Source organism: Trichosurus vulpecula, chromosome 3 (assembly GCF_011100635.1).
Source record: "Trichosurus vulpecula isolate mTriVul1 chromosome 3, mTriVul1.pri, whole genome shotgun sequence".
In the NCBI taxonomy this organism is placed as follows: Eukaryota; Metazoa; Chordata; class Mammalia; order Diprotodontia; family Phalangeridae; genus Trichosurus; species Trichosurus vulpecula.
The window spans coordinates 334,634,290-334,649,361 of NC_050575.1; the positions used below are offsets into that span (position 1 = coordinate 334,634,290).

The following is a 15,072-nucleotide window of genomic DNA, read 5'->3' on the forward strand; positions in this document are numbered from 1 at the left end:
AATCTCATTCTCTTCTTAACCCTTTAAAATCTACCTTCCAACTTATAATTGCACTGAAGCTGCTCTCTCCAAAGTTACTAATAATCTTTTAATTGCCAGATCTAATGGCCTTTTCCCATTCTTCAACCTTCACTACTCGGAGAGCTTTGACACTGTTTACCACCCACTTCTTTTTTCTCTAGGTTTTCATGACACCGTTCTCTCCTTGTTTTCTTCCTACATGTCTGATAGTTTTTTTTTGTTTTGTTTTGGTTTTTTTTTTGCTTCCTTTGCTGGATCTTCATCCACATCACACCAGCTAATCCCTGGGTGTCTCCGGAAGTTCTGTCCTAGGTTCTTCTCCCTTTATATTATCTCATTTAGTGATCTCATCATCTCCCATTGTTTGTAGTTATCATTCCTATGCAAATAACTCTTTGAGCTGTTTCTCAAGCCCTAACCTTTCTGGTGACCTCTAGTCTCATATCACCAGTTGCCTATTGAACATCTTGAACTGTATGTCCGGTAGATATCTGAAACTCAACATGTCTAAAACATAACTTGTTCTTACCCCAACCCTTCTCCTCTTCCTAAATTTGCTATTACTGTAGAGGGTACTCCCTCTGACTCACAACTTAGGGGTCCTGGACTCCTTACTCTCTCACTCCCCATCCAATCATTTGTTAACTCCTACCATTTCTACCTTTGTAACCCTCTTCTCTCCTTCTACATTGCCACTGTCCTAGTACAGGCCCTTATACTATTGCAGTAGCATAATGGTTGGTCTCCTTGCCTCAAATCTTTCTCTATTCCAATATATCTTCCTCTTCGCTGCCAGAGTGAGCTTCCTAAAGTGCAGGCATGACCATGGCATCCCTCCCCCCCATTCATTCAACTGCAGTCATTCTTTGTCACCTCCAGGATCACATACAAAATCTCATTTTTAAAACACTTACTTACCTCTCCTCTTATTCCTTACTTCTCTCCAAGTACTTTGGGACCTAGTAACACTGGCCTCCTGTTACCTCACACACGATGCTCCGTTTCTGATTCCTGACTTCTTCAAGGTCTCAGCTAAAGCCCCATCTTTTGTAAAAACCCTTTCCCAGCCCCTTTCTTACCCTCAGTGCCCACCCTCTGAGACTATACACAATTTATCCTGTGTATATATATATTGTTTGTACTATGGTATTTAAAAAGACATAATTTCTGGGTAATTAATCATTTTATTAATAATTCTAGCATATTACCCGTAAAATGGGTCAGCGGCATCCTCAGATGCCAAAGACATCGTGTTGGTGGTCTCATAGTTTATATTTCCTTGGAAAATGGGTGTTCCCAAGGATGACAATCAACTCTGATTGGTTAACAATTAATGAGAGAATCAATATTATGATGAGAGGTGAACTTCTTCTAATGAGGGACTAAGGGACATAACTTTGATTGTCATTTACTTCTAAATTGCCCACCAGCCTTGAGCAATCTAATCGAAGAATTTATATCCCCCAACCAAACCTGAGCAGAACAGTGGGCTGAGAGTTTCATCGTAGAGTAAATTCCGTGGAAGGTTGGCTGGGGTAGCAACACCTGGACTGAGGAGAATGTTAGTACTATCTGCTGTCATCAGTTCTGTCTTTCTGAGGCTGAGCCTTGACGTGAGGACTTTAAGGGGGCGAACTCTGAATCTCCCCAAATCATTCGTTATTAATAATCATTTCAGGATGCAGTTGTTTGCATGTTAAACTATTTGCTCTGTCTTTGTATCCCTAGTGCTCCTTAGTCTCTGATACTTTGGCACTAATGCTGATTTACTGTGTGACTGACAGTAGTGGTACTGAGCCTCTCTGAGCCCCTCTCAGCTTGTCCTGGTACTACACTTGAGAAGCCTGTTAGAGCGTAGCCTACCTACAAAATATGTACTCTGGTGTTATATGCTGGAATTAAAGGAGTATAGATAAGAATAGAAAATCAGAGTCCTTGCCCTAAAGAAACTTACATTTTAACAGAGGAAGACAGTACACACAGGGGAATGGTAGCCAAAGAGCAACCCATTGGCCCTGAAAGTTATAGGAGTGGTGAGTGGGGCCCTACAGGAATAGATTGGTAAATCCTATCCAAGAATACTGGCAGTTTCTCTGATGGGAGGGGGACGTCGAGATGGTTGTTTAGGCTAAGGAGAAGATGACCTCAGATTAGGGAGTGAAGTGAAACTCATGAGTGGGACTTCCCTGAAATCATGGTCCAGGAGAGGCAGTCAACAATGAAGGAGGCATATGGGAGTTTCCAGGGCAGAAGTTCTTCTAAGGGAAGTGATTCTCAACCTTCTTTGTTTAATTATCCCTTCATGCTTTTAAAAATCACTGAGTTTACTCTCTCAGAAACCCTTATGTGTCTGTGGACCACGTTTTGAGAACCACTGTTCTAGGAATGGTTTCAGGTGTAGGTTCTTTACTTTTCCTTACAGAAAACACACAAAATAAAAGTAAAATAATATGCATAGTATAAATTATTTATTCTGATAAAGTAAGCAAGTAGCTATTTATAAAAATGCTTCAAACAATTGTAAAATACTATTTTTAAAATAACATTTTTACTTATCCAGCACTTATCCAGATTTTAACTTCTTAGCAACTCCATCTTAACATTTTACTTACCCAGATTTTAACTAGTAAAAACTATGTTCCCTTAGTATAAAGTGATATATAGTATAAAATTTTATATTTATGTTTAACTTTATATTTAGTATAAAACAATCAATTCTCTGCTGCTTGCGCTAATTTTGGCCTAACAATTAACACTAAGAAAACACAAGTGCTCCATCAGCCACCACCACACCATCCCTGTGTGGAATTATCAGTTACAGCAAATGGAAAAGTTTTGAATGCTGTGGATAAGTTCACTTACCTTGGTAGTGTACTTTCCAGGCATGCACACATTGATAATGAGGTGGATGCACGCATTGCCAGAGCTAGCTCTGTGTTTGGGAGGCGCCGAAGGAAAGTATGGGAGAGAAATATTAGTTTACTGCCTACCAAATTGAAGGTCTACAGAGCCATTTTGCTGACTTCATTATTGAATGGGAGACATTGGCACAGGGCCCAGCATGGTGTTCCCACATCAGAGAAGGTGCTGTGCTCTATGAGCAAGGCAGAATTGAAACAGCTAAAGGAAATGCAGGATGTGCAAGTTTGGAGTATCCACCCCAAATGTTCACACGGACTATTTGTGCCCAACGTGGTGGAGCATTCCGAGCTCGTATGGGCCTGATCAGCCACAGTCGAACACATTGAAACACATTGAATCTTCTTGACTCAAGCATAGTGATGTCATTTTGGTCCTCTTCAAGAATGAAGGACAACAACCCATAAAACTTTAATGTGGCATAGAAGCCCTATAAAACTTATGTTATTCTTGATTTTTGACATTTGGATTGGTAAAGAGCATTCTATTGAAATTCAATCCTAATTTTTCCCTATATTTTATATTTTTAGGACAGGTCCTGCCATTTTCTTCTATTTTTTAATGATGTCTATGTTTTGTGATGCAGATGTATAAATTATGAGGTGTTAAATTCTGATACTAAAAATTCTAGATATATTCAGAGTAAATAATATTGAAACTTGTCTTGTTAAAAGCCATAATGTAATAATTGAAAATCTTTTCTATTGTACCTTGTTTAAGAAGTGCAGACAAAATATAATTTTAGTGAAATTTTATACTGTAAATACATGAAATAATTATAGAACAGGTCCATTAAGTATCATGGACCAAGTTTTCAGAAAAGACTATTTAAATTGGTCTTATTGACTTATTTGCTCGTTAGTTTGCATTATTTGTGAGGTACTAAAAGTTTACTGCTGTTCCATTCCAGCTCTGTGTGCCAGTGTTCATAGTGTAGCATACTATTTTTCTAGTATTGCATAGTAGATAGAATCAAACCTCGATACAATAGTTATAATTAAATTGTATTGGATTGGCTTCAGAAGACTTGGGTTTGAGTCTCTTATTGATTAATTCTTGATAATATTCAGCAAGTTATTTAACCTCTTTGACCTTCCTTCCATTCATATGAAAAATAAGTATAAAACCTCAGGTAGGCTTTGCCTACTTTACAAGGTTGTGATGAGGGTTGAATTAAATAACAAGTTAAGTCCTTTGTCATTGTAAAGAAATTTGCAAAAATCTGTTATTGTTATTGGAAATGCCTTTTCTTCCTTGGATTTCCACTGAAAATTTAAGTTTAATAAGAGTGAGTGTGATACAGTGATGTAGAATGCTGGGTTTAGAATTAGGAATATCTTGGTTCATTTCCTACCTCTGGCATTATTAAATATTTGACTTTGGAAAAATTATTTAACTTAAATGTACCTCAGGCATCTCCCTAGGACTTATTTACTGCATCATAGGTGGCAATCTGCTGGTTGCAGATTCACTTACTTACATACTTAATAGAAGTTCGCCAGGCTGACAAAATTACAGTTAATTCCTTTGAGTTTAAAATTATCATGTAAAACACTTTCTGACTAAGGTTTCCAAAAATCCTTGTCTTAATCTGTAATTATTTTAGATACTTATGTTTTATTCAGCAAATAGATCATAGGCTTGAGTTTGTATTTTTTTTTTAATTTATGTTGTTTCTTTACTAAGAATGCTACCCTGCAAGCAGAGAAACAAGCGTTGAAAACTCAATTGAAGCAACTAGAGACACAAAACAGTAATCTGCAGGCCCAGATTCTTGCACTTCAGCGGCAGACCGTTTCTTTACAGGAACAAAATACTACCCTTCAGACTCAGAATGCTAAGCTTCAGGTAATTTTTATATAAAACTTTTGGTGAGAGGGTTTTATCAAAAGTAGAAATTCTTTTATGAACGGAAAACTTTGGTGTCAATTACCAGTCTTGCCAAATACTTGATACTGATTTCTTGGTTTAAAAACTTAACCATGGATGAATTAAAATATTTATAGTACTTTGGTTAGAGTATTTATATCAAGATTATTAGGCTTCTAAATAAAAAATAAGCAAAATAAGAGTAAATGGGGTATGTTAATGTAAAATATAAAATAAATTTTAGAACTTTTAAAAGAGTCGAAGTTGTAGTGGATATTGTTTCAGAGTATATATGGCTATAGTATGTGAACCCTGGTTTCCTTTTTCCAGATCTTTATTTGAGTCAGTTACTAGAAAAAGAGATATACAGGTCAGACTTTTTAAATAATTTTTGGACTCTAAGACTTGCCTGTGTTCTTGGTCTCATTAATCTAAGTGGCTAATATGTGCAAGGCACAGGGAGCATAAAGAAAAAAACAAAACAATCGCTTCCAAAAACCTAAATCCTACCATAGCTTGAGAAGGGAAGAGTTAGGTCTGTCATTTAAGAACAGTAAAAAAAAAAAAATGTCATCTAGAAACCTCTGAAAGGAATAAAGATGAGGTTTCCTTCTCTTTATCTGGCTGTTGTTAGAAACATATTATCACTATAACTTTAGCTATTTCTAGCAAAAATTTTGATTTTAAAAAAAATTTTTTAAAAAGTTTATAGTGGGTATGAACAGATTTATGGTTTCTTAGTTTATAAGAATTCCTGTTGTGAGAATCATGTTCCAAAATCCTTTTTACTCACTTTTTGCTAAATCAATATTAGATTTTTAATCATCTGATAATTATGTTATGAATATTATTACAGGTGGAAAACTCTACTCTTAACTCCCAAAATACCTCACTTATGAACCAGAATGCTCAATTATTAATTCAGCAGTCTGCCTTGGAAAATGAAAATGAATCTATAGTCAAAGAAAGAGAAGAGCTTAAATCTCTCTATGATGCGCTGGTCAAAGACCATGAAAAACTGGAAAATCTTCATGAACGTCAGGCTTCTGAGTATGAGTCACTCATTGCCAAACATGGAACACTAAAGTCTATACACAAAAATCTTGAGGTGGAACATAAGGACCTCGAAGATCGGTAATTTTCGGTTTTTTCTTATTTATAAAATATCTAAAGAGTTTTTCCAAATTAGCTTAATGAATTTTCTACAATAAGTAAACATCAAAAAAATACTTTGTAAAATAATCGCTTTTTCTTCAACTCTTAAGTATTTAAAAAATATTTTTATTGATACCTTTCTTCTTTACAAAAGTCATTTCCCCTCTTTTCTTCCAGATTGAACCCTTCCTTCTGACAAAGGAAAAACAGTTAATTAAAAATATGTGATAAACCATATCTAACAATGTATAAAATAATCTGTCCTTATGTAGTCCTACCCCTCTCTATGTGTGTTTCATTACCAGTAACCCAGGACCTTCACTGGTTTTCCAGTTACTCAGAATTTTATTTCCATTAATAACTTTTAGTTTATATTTTTGTAGTCACTGTGTATGTTATTTTCTTGGTTCTTTTTATTTTGCTTTGCAGTAATTCATAAGTATTCACATATTTTTCTGAATTCTTCATATTCAAAATGTCTTTTGACACAGTATTATCCCACTGTTCATAAACCATAGTTTTTTCATTTCTTCTCCAATTGCTGGGTACCCACTTTGCTTCCAATTCTACAAATAATGTTGCTATGAATATTTTGCCAAGTCTTTCCCATTTCTTTCCGTCTTCAACTTCCTTTGGGGGTATATCTTCAACATTGAATACTTTGTTATCGTCAGTATCATTATGCCTAATTTAGTTATTTTTCTTGCATAATTCCGAATTGAAATATTTAACTTTTAGACCAATTAACAGTTCTACCAGCTGTGTGTCAGTATGCTTGACTACCCAACTATTCTTCCATTGGCTTTTCTCAACTTTTACTATCTCTTTCAGTTTGCATGGTGTGAAGTAAAACTTCATTTGTTTTAATTTACGTTTCTCTTAATGAGTTGGAACAGGTTTTTATGTGGTTTATCTTTTATTTATAGTTCATGGGGTTTTTTTAATAAAACTTCCTATTTTCTAACTACTTATTAGAGAATAGCTCTTGGTGATATAAATTTACATCAGTTACCTTTGGTTTTCGATATCAGGCCTTAATCAGTGATATTTCATGCAGAGCCTTTCCCCCATTTTACTGTATCTTTTCTAATTCTGTTCTTATTTATTTATTGCTAAAAGGACATTTTAAGTTGAATCTTTAACTTTCCCTCCCTGCCTCCCCCCTACCTCGCTCCCCACCCCACCCCACCCTCCTGCCAGCTATAACCAGTTACTGAAACAGAAAGGACAGTTGGAAGAATTGGAAAAAATGCTCAAAGTTGAGCAAGAGAAAATGATGCAAGAAAATAAGAAACATGAAACTGTAGCTGCAGAATACAAGATACTTCGAGGTGAAAATGATAGGTAATGACTAAAGATATCCAGCCCTATATTTTCTTTAATTCTAAATTAAATTTGCTTGTCACAGTCCTCTCCATGACTATAATCCCAGCTCTGGACTGAGAATTTTTAGATTAAGAGACCATTTATTTATTCACAGAGTAGGTACTTAAGTAAATGTTTGTAGAAATATTGAATTTAATTGTATAAATGATTTCATTTAGTTGTCATCCCTGTATATTCTCAAATCAATAATTAAAGAATAAGCTGCCTATCCTAGTATTCAGTAGTAAGTTGAACAGATATAATTTCTTTATTCAATCTGTCTACTTTGCACTGAATGTTAAAATCCATATAATTTTATGTGAAATAAAAATTGAATATTCATTTTCTATTTTGTATTTTAAAACTTTTCTTACATTTAATCACTTCTAAGGAAGGTGATGGCACTTTATGATAAATTGTTGAATATAAATTTTGTGTAATGGTAATGTTTATTTTCAAGTAAAAAGAAATGTCTATAATTTAATCAGTAATGATCCTATTTAATCCCTCTCTGTTTTAAGTTTTTTAATATAAAATTGTATCCAAGAAAACTTTGCCTTTCTCAGTACTGTTATACCTAGCTTAGTGAGTCTAGACATTAGCATAGCATTACAAATTAAAAATAAAATGTTACACAATATGAAAATCTTATGTATCTTTGCTGATTTTCTAATTAAAGGTTGAGTCACACATATAATCAACTACTGAGAGAGACTGAAATTTTACAAACTGACCACAAGAATTTAAAGAGCCTATTAAACAATTCCAAATTGGAGCAGACAAGATTAGAAGCTGAATTTTCAAAGCTAAAGGAACAGTATCAACAGCTGGATATTACGTCTACTAAACTGAATAACCAATGTGAGGTAAGCTCCCATGATTTTGTTTCTTATTAATAAGTTCGTAACTGCAGTGCTCTTTTTGGGTGAAACACTATGCCATCACTAAAAACTGACTCGTTGGAATTACAGTTGGAGCGTTGAGGCATAAGAAATTGGAATCTGCCAATAAGAAAAAGTGGGGTCTATTTTGATATCTACTAACACCATTTATGTGTGTTAATAAGGGCCAGGCCAGAGACATTTTAAAGTGACTTCCTAGACTATTTTTATCATCAATTTCAATCTCATTTACCATTCAAATCTTTCAAATCTTTAGTAGTCTCAGGTTTTCCAAGAATTAGTTAATTAGATGAATTTCAGTTCATGCATCATGGTGGAGCTATTAGTAAACAAATCCAAAGTGGTAGCAGAAAAGGAAAAATTAAGGTCCAAAATAATCAGCCTCTGAATAATTATGACCTACGGTGTATATTAAAGCCTAGTTTCTCATCGTGTAGATAATTCTTAGAAACTAGCAATCAGTGAACCTTTAAATGGGTTGCTTGTGACATTGATAGAAGCTTGAAGATTTATACTTTGCATCTTGTCTAAAGTCTTCAATCAAAAAAGTCACCTGCTATCAGTGCTCATTAAATCAAATCCACATATTACTAGTGTTTTGGTATTAATCTGATTCATTTACAGTATTTTAAAAATTAAGCCATTCTAAATTATTAAACTGCAAGAATTTAGGTTTTAAAACCTAAATCATTAAATGAGGTATTAAACTTCAAGAATTTATAAAATCTCATTTTATAATAGGGGCATTTACTATATCCTATTTTTCACATAAGAAGAAATCCTAAATTTCCAACTAAAATGGCTACCTGCACAGAGTCATACCACATAGTTTACATATACTAACTGCAGCAAAACACTGATGTTTATTTCATATTGATTAATAATCAACAAATCCAATGAGAAATTGCAGTAACTTCTTTCATCCCAGAACTATATAAACATCGATCCAGAATCAGGAAAGGAGGCCGCTTGCAAAGTCTGTTTCAGAACGTAGTAGTCTCCCACAGTGACTAGAGACACTTACAGCCTTCAAGGTTCTGTTCAGGAGTGGAAGGATCACCCAAGAAAACCCCAGAGCAGTCAGGAAACACAAAGGAGGGAAGCTTGGGAGCCTGTGGAAAACAGCATGCAACAGGGAGCAGTGCAGCAAAGGAACATTCAGACACCCAGGTCTAAGGGCTCTGAAGTACTTAATGCAGTCCCCTAAAGATCAAGGGCTCTGAATCTCACAGATAAAGGGCTAAACCCTGGGAAATGGAAGTCAGTGTAGGAGCTTACTTAAGACCAAGCAGGGTCCCATACCTCACCCAGAAATTCAACAAGGGATGAGGCTCACCCTGGCATAAAGCGCCAGTTCAAGGTCTGAAAATGGAGAGATAAGTAAATCAAAGAAAATATTGCCAAGTATAAAGAAAATTAGTATAATGCTAGTCATTGTTTGGTTGTTTTCCAGACATGTCTGATTCTTTGTGACCCCTTTCGCGGTTTTCTTGGCAGAGTTATTACAGTGGTTTGCCATTTCCTTCTCTCACACATTTTACAGATAAGGAAACTGAGGCAAACAGGCTAAGTGACTTGCCCAGGGTCACAGAGCCAGTAAATGTCTGAGGTCATATTTGAACTCAGGTCTTCATGACTCCAGGCCTAGCACTCTATCCACAGTGCCACAAAGTTACAAAATCTGTAATAACTTCAAGTCAAGTGACTCAAAGGAAAAAATGGGTTTTCCATAAGATTTACATAAACACGTAGAAGAAAAGAAGGTGATAAAAAATGAAAACTCTGGAAAAAAGAATTGGAAGGAGAATAGTTTCGAAGAAAAAGTAGTAAACCTTACTGAAGTAACAGATGAAAACTAGAATCAGGGAAACAAATTAGTGACTCCATAAGATAGTAAGAAGGAGTATTAGAGCAAAGTCAAAAGATGGAAAAAATAGAAGAAAAATATATGATACTTGTTACCAAAAACAACTGACGAGGAAAACAAGTCAAGGAGAGAGAATTTAAAAATCATTCAACTTTCTGAAAACCTTGGTTTGTTGCGGTTTTTTTTTTAACCTCCTGAAAATTACATTTCAAGAAATCATTAATGCAAAGGGCCCAGATAAGCATGTTCTATCACCTACAAAAGGAAGCCCCAAAAGTAAAAGAGTGAGGAATATCATAGCCAAAACCCAGAGCTCCCACATCAAAGGAAAAAGTACTATAAGCATGCTGAAAGGAGTTCAGGTACCAAGGAACAGGAGCCCGGTTTACACAATATCTGACAGTTTCTACCATAAATCTGAGTTTGGAATTCAGTATTCCAAAAGGCGAAAGATATGGACTTACAACCAAGAAAATAACCCAACAAAACTGAGTATTAACCTATAGGGTAAAAAATCGATTTTTCAAGTAATAGAGGACTTTCAAACATTTCTAATGAAAAGACCAGAACTGATTGTAGTATCATTCTAATAAGAGGAGGAGAAACAAGCATCTCTTCAGAAACTTTAAGTCTTCAAATTATATTGAAGGAGTTAAGAAAAACATTAGACGTGGGGTTGGACTGGTTCTCTTCTGAGGGTTTTAAGAGGAGAAAGAGAAGAGAAGTTAAAATGAAGACTATACACTAGTGTAGAAAGGAAAGAAGGAAGAAGGGGAACTTAAATATTTCTCAAAATTGGTTTGTGAAAAAAAGACTCCACAACCATGAAAGAAGGTAAGGGGAGCAGGCATTAGATGAATCTCATTTTTCTGTGAAATACACAAACGACTGTTGACAGTTTGGTAGAAAAACTACATTAAATTTTTTAAAAAGGAAACAAATAAGGATGGGGCCTGGGGCCCCTTAAAGGGAAGATGTTACTGGGGAAAGAGCAGCTTCAAAGAAAGCAAAATTTGGCTATCCTGAAGGGAAGATAAATTGCCTCTTAGATTTGGGAATGCTGAACAAATTGTGGTTATATAATCATATTGGAATGTTATGGAACCCAAAGAAATGACAAGAGAGATGTTCTCAAAGAATCTTGAGTGATATGTACTAATGCAGAGTAAAGTGAGAAGAACAGAGTGAAAAATTCATTCAAGGATAGCAGTGTTATAAAGAAAAACAATTCTGAGAGATTTAAGAGCTCTAATCAAAACAATGACTAAATATGTATCCATAGGAACTTTAATGATATGTGATAAACAAGGATTTCCTCCCCTCCTTTTTTAATTTGGGAGGAGTTTCTATATAAGAGGGAAGGATAGCAATACTAATGCCAAAAAGGGGTCTCTTGAAATATTTTTTAAATGCAGAAAAGAGAACAGAAGAAAAGTCAAAAGGAAACAGGCAAGCAAGACAGTTTTGAAAATGCAATAGAAGTTATTATATGCTTATTAAAAATGAGCAGAATGAAATGGAAATTCGTGGTTTTATATTGGAGGCAACTGGTGGTACAGCGGTTGTAGTGCTGGGCCTGTAGTCAGGAAGGCCTGAGTTGTTCAACTGAACTCAGCCACTTAGTAGTTGTAAGACCCCGAGCAAGTCGCTTACCTCTGTTTACTTCTGTTTCTCCATCTGTTAAATGGGGCTCATAATAGTACCTACATCACAGGATTGATATGATGATCAAATGAGGTAATATTTGTAGAAGCACAGTGCTTTGCATATATTAGGAGCTATATAAATGTTTATTCTTTTTCCCTTCCTCTTATAAAGAATACTCTTTTTATCTTTTATGTATAAAGAAATGCCCTTTTTGGCAGTTAAGTTCAGAATTTAAAGATTAGATATTTAGGGGCAGCTAGGTGGCACAGTGAGTAGAGCACTGGCTCTGAAGTCAGGAGGACCTGGGTTCAAATGTGGCCTCAGACACTTGACACACTTATTAGCTGTGTGACCTTGGGCAAGTCATTTAACTCCAATTGCCCTGCCTTCCCCCCTGCAAAAAAAAAAAAATTAGATATTTAAAAAGTAAAAAGACAAAACTATAACTTCATGCTCTAAAAATGCCTTGGGAGCTTTTTTAGAAGATTGCTACTAAAGACCATTTTTGTTGCTTGCATTTTTGTTACTATGGGCATGAATCATCTTAGCAGTCATTTGACCAGAATTGTTTAGTAATATTCTCATTATGCCATTCCCCTTCTTTTTAGTGTGTAATGCTGACTTCTTCAGGCCTCAGTTTCCGCTTTTGTAAAATGAAGGTGTTAAATTTAGATGGCCTTTTAAGTTCCCTTCCAGTCCTAAACCTTTGTTTTATTCCCCCTCTCTCCCCTAGTAGAATATAAGATACTTGAGAACAGGTAAGGACTGTTTCACTTTTGTCTTTCTAGTCTTAGCACAGAACCTGGCATATAGTAGTAGATGCTAAATACGTTATTATTGAATTGGATTTTCATCCCTGTAAATTTAGTTTATACATTAGCAGGACTGGTCCAGTAATTTATACTTTAGTCTTACTTGAAAGACGATGTGTAAATATCACAGAATCTGTTTCACTCAGGCAACAGTCTAAGTTTTAGGCTTTGTTACTTTACTTCTCAGTGCACCAGGCTACAGATTGCAGATATGAATTGGTAGAGAAAGTATCCTCTCCTAGAATTCCCTGCAGTGAGGAAATCACAGGTCAGGACAAAAAAAGTTCATGTTTAAGTGTTATTTCTGTTTTGTGTTGAATTGAATGCTCATTTACCATTTTCTTGATAAATTAGTTATTCTCGAGAACTTTGGTGCATAAATTTTGAGGTTATTAATATAGTTCTACCTGTGGATGTATTCAGATATGTATTTTTGTTCCTGAGCAGGATAAACATCAATCTTTTGTAAAAATTTTCCCTTGGAAGTTATGTCGTCTTTTTTTTTTCTTGGATGAGATATTCTTTTCTCATCTCTCTTGTTGGAATAATCTTTGTAGGAAACCCAGGTCATTTGAATTTGTGATGATTATATATTAATTTTCTTTGCTCGTGTTTAGCCTAGTGGCATAGATTGGTTCATGCTCGGTGAACTCTTTTAAACACAGTAGGGGAATATGACTAATGTCAGCCTTTATAAAGGAAGGTCGTTTGAACAATACTTTTGCTGAAAAAAAATTGAAAATAAAACCAAAGCTTTAAAGACTTAAAAAGTAGCCATAAGGAATACTTAAGGAGAAAATTTTAAATGACACATGAGAGCAATTATAGCAAAGATAACAGCTGCTTTCACAACTGTCGAGGTCTCTTTTTTTTTTCCTTTGCGACAAAGCCATGTCAAGCAGTACCTAACCAAAAAACTATAATCGACTGTGATAGTCTTCCTAAAAATCATATGTTGTCCCTGAAAGTGGAATTTAGCAGTTTTAAGGGAAAAAAATTATGGTAATTTAAAACAGGAAATCACATGAAAAATAAAAAGTAAGATTTTTATGAATTTGACAATTTTTGCTATTTTGTATATACCATATGCATTTTTTAAACAGTGATAATTCTTTTGTTCAGAATGAAGCCATTATTGTTCAAATGTTAGGGGTCTTACAAAAGACTTGGAAAGTATTTTATATATTTAATCGGTTTTTTCTATTATTTATAATGTGAATATTGATTTCTCTTAAAATTTCATTTTCTTTATCAGTTACTTAGCCAGCTTAAAGGAAACTTAGAAGAAGAAAACAGACATCTACTAGATCAAATTCAGACATTAATGCTCCAAAATAGAACACTATTGGAACAGAATATGGAAAGCAAGGATCTTTTTCATGTTGAACAAAGACAGTACATGTAGGTACCAAATAATTATGAACTGTTGTGTACTGTTTACTTTCTCAGAGGTTACCAATAACACTAATTAATGAATCCAGTGGCTTTTTCTCATTCCTGATCTTCCTTGACCTCTCTTACCCGTTTAGCATGGTCCCCCTTCTTAAAACTCTCCTGCGGTGGTACCTATAACTCTGATTAGATTCCCTCATCATTCCGATAGTTCTTCCTCTTTTTCATTCCTTGATACTTTATCTTCCACCTATCCTCTTAAATAAAGACATTTCCCAGTTTTCTCCTCGTTTCTATTTCCTTTCTCCCACTGTGATATATGATGTGCCACAGCTTCCATCTGTCACTTTTATGTGAACAGTTCTCATATTTGTATCTTTATCCTTTCTTTTTCTTCTAAGCTCTAGCCATACATCTCCATTCACCTACTAAGTAATTTCTTTGGCGTGTCAAATTCAACATGCCTAAAACTAAAGTCACCTTATTTACATCCCTCATTTCTCCTTTCTCCCAACTTCTACCCCTTGTCGCAAACAGCTTCCTAACCCATCCTTCCTTATGTCAGTGATTGGTATCGTCTTTCTTCTCGTCATTTTGAAATCTCAGAGTCACTTTTTTACTCATTTTTCCTTCTTCCTTCCTCCTATATACAAAGAATTTTTTGAGTCATATTGATTCTTCCCCTACCGTAGATTTCATGTGTCACTTTTCCTTTTCCACTTACACTACTTTATTTCAGGCTGCCGTTATTTCTTATCCAGACATCCTGTTGCGTACTGACTAGTTTCTCTACTCCAGTGCATCTTTTAAACCATGGCTAGATATTCTGATGCATTTATCTTGTAATTTCCTTTAATGATACCTCATTATTTAATAAGCATTCCCTAAATACAATCCAGTATTTAAGGCCCTCCAAGATCTGGCCCAGCCTGTCTTTTCTGCCTTAATACCCACTTTTTGGGAGAGGGGCCTTAAAGTTATTTCGTTAGTATAGAGAAATCCTGATGAGGTAGCTCCCTCTACCAAAGCAGATTAGAAGCTGTTATTGTTGTAGAGAGTTAACTGGGGCATTGAGAGGTCAAGTGACTTTTCTAGTATATCAGAAATAAGACTTTAACTGTGG

At 35.0% G+C, this 15,072-nt stretch overlaps 1 protein-coding gene across 9 annotated transcripts in view; it reads left to right on the top strand.

Moving 5' to 3' along the window:
- CCDC88A (coiled-coil domain containing 88A) overlaps positions 1 to 15,072 on the top strand; it is a 163,069-nt gene that overhangs the window by 124,575 nt on the left and 23,422 nt on the right. For all 9 annotated transcript variants that reach the window (XM_036748447.1, XM_036748448.1, XM_036748449.1 and 6 more), the window contains exons 19-23: positions 4,627 to 4,788; positions 5,666 to 5,943; positions 7,165 to 7,308; positions 8,009 to 8,195; positions 13,813 to 13,958. In XM_036748447.1, the coding sequence (XP_036604342.1) occupies positions 4,627 to 4,788; positions 5,666 to 5,943; positions 7,165 to 7,308; positions 8,009 to 8,195; positions 13,813 to 13,958 (917 nt within the window). The remainder of the gene's footprint in view (positions 1 to 4,626; positions 4,789 to 5,665; positions 5,944 to 7,164; positions 7,309 to 8,008; positions 8,196 to 13,812; positions 13,959 to 15,072) is intronic.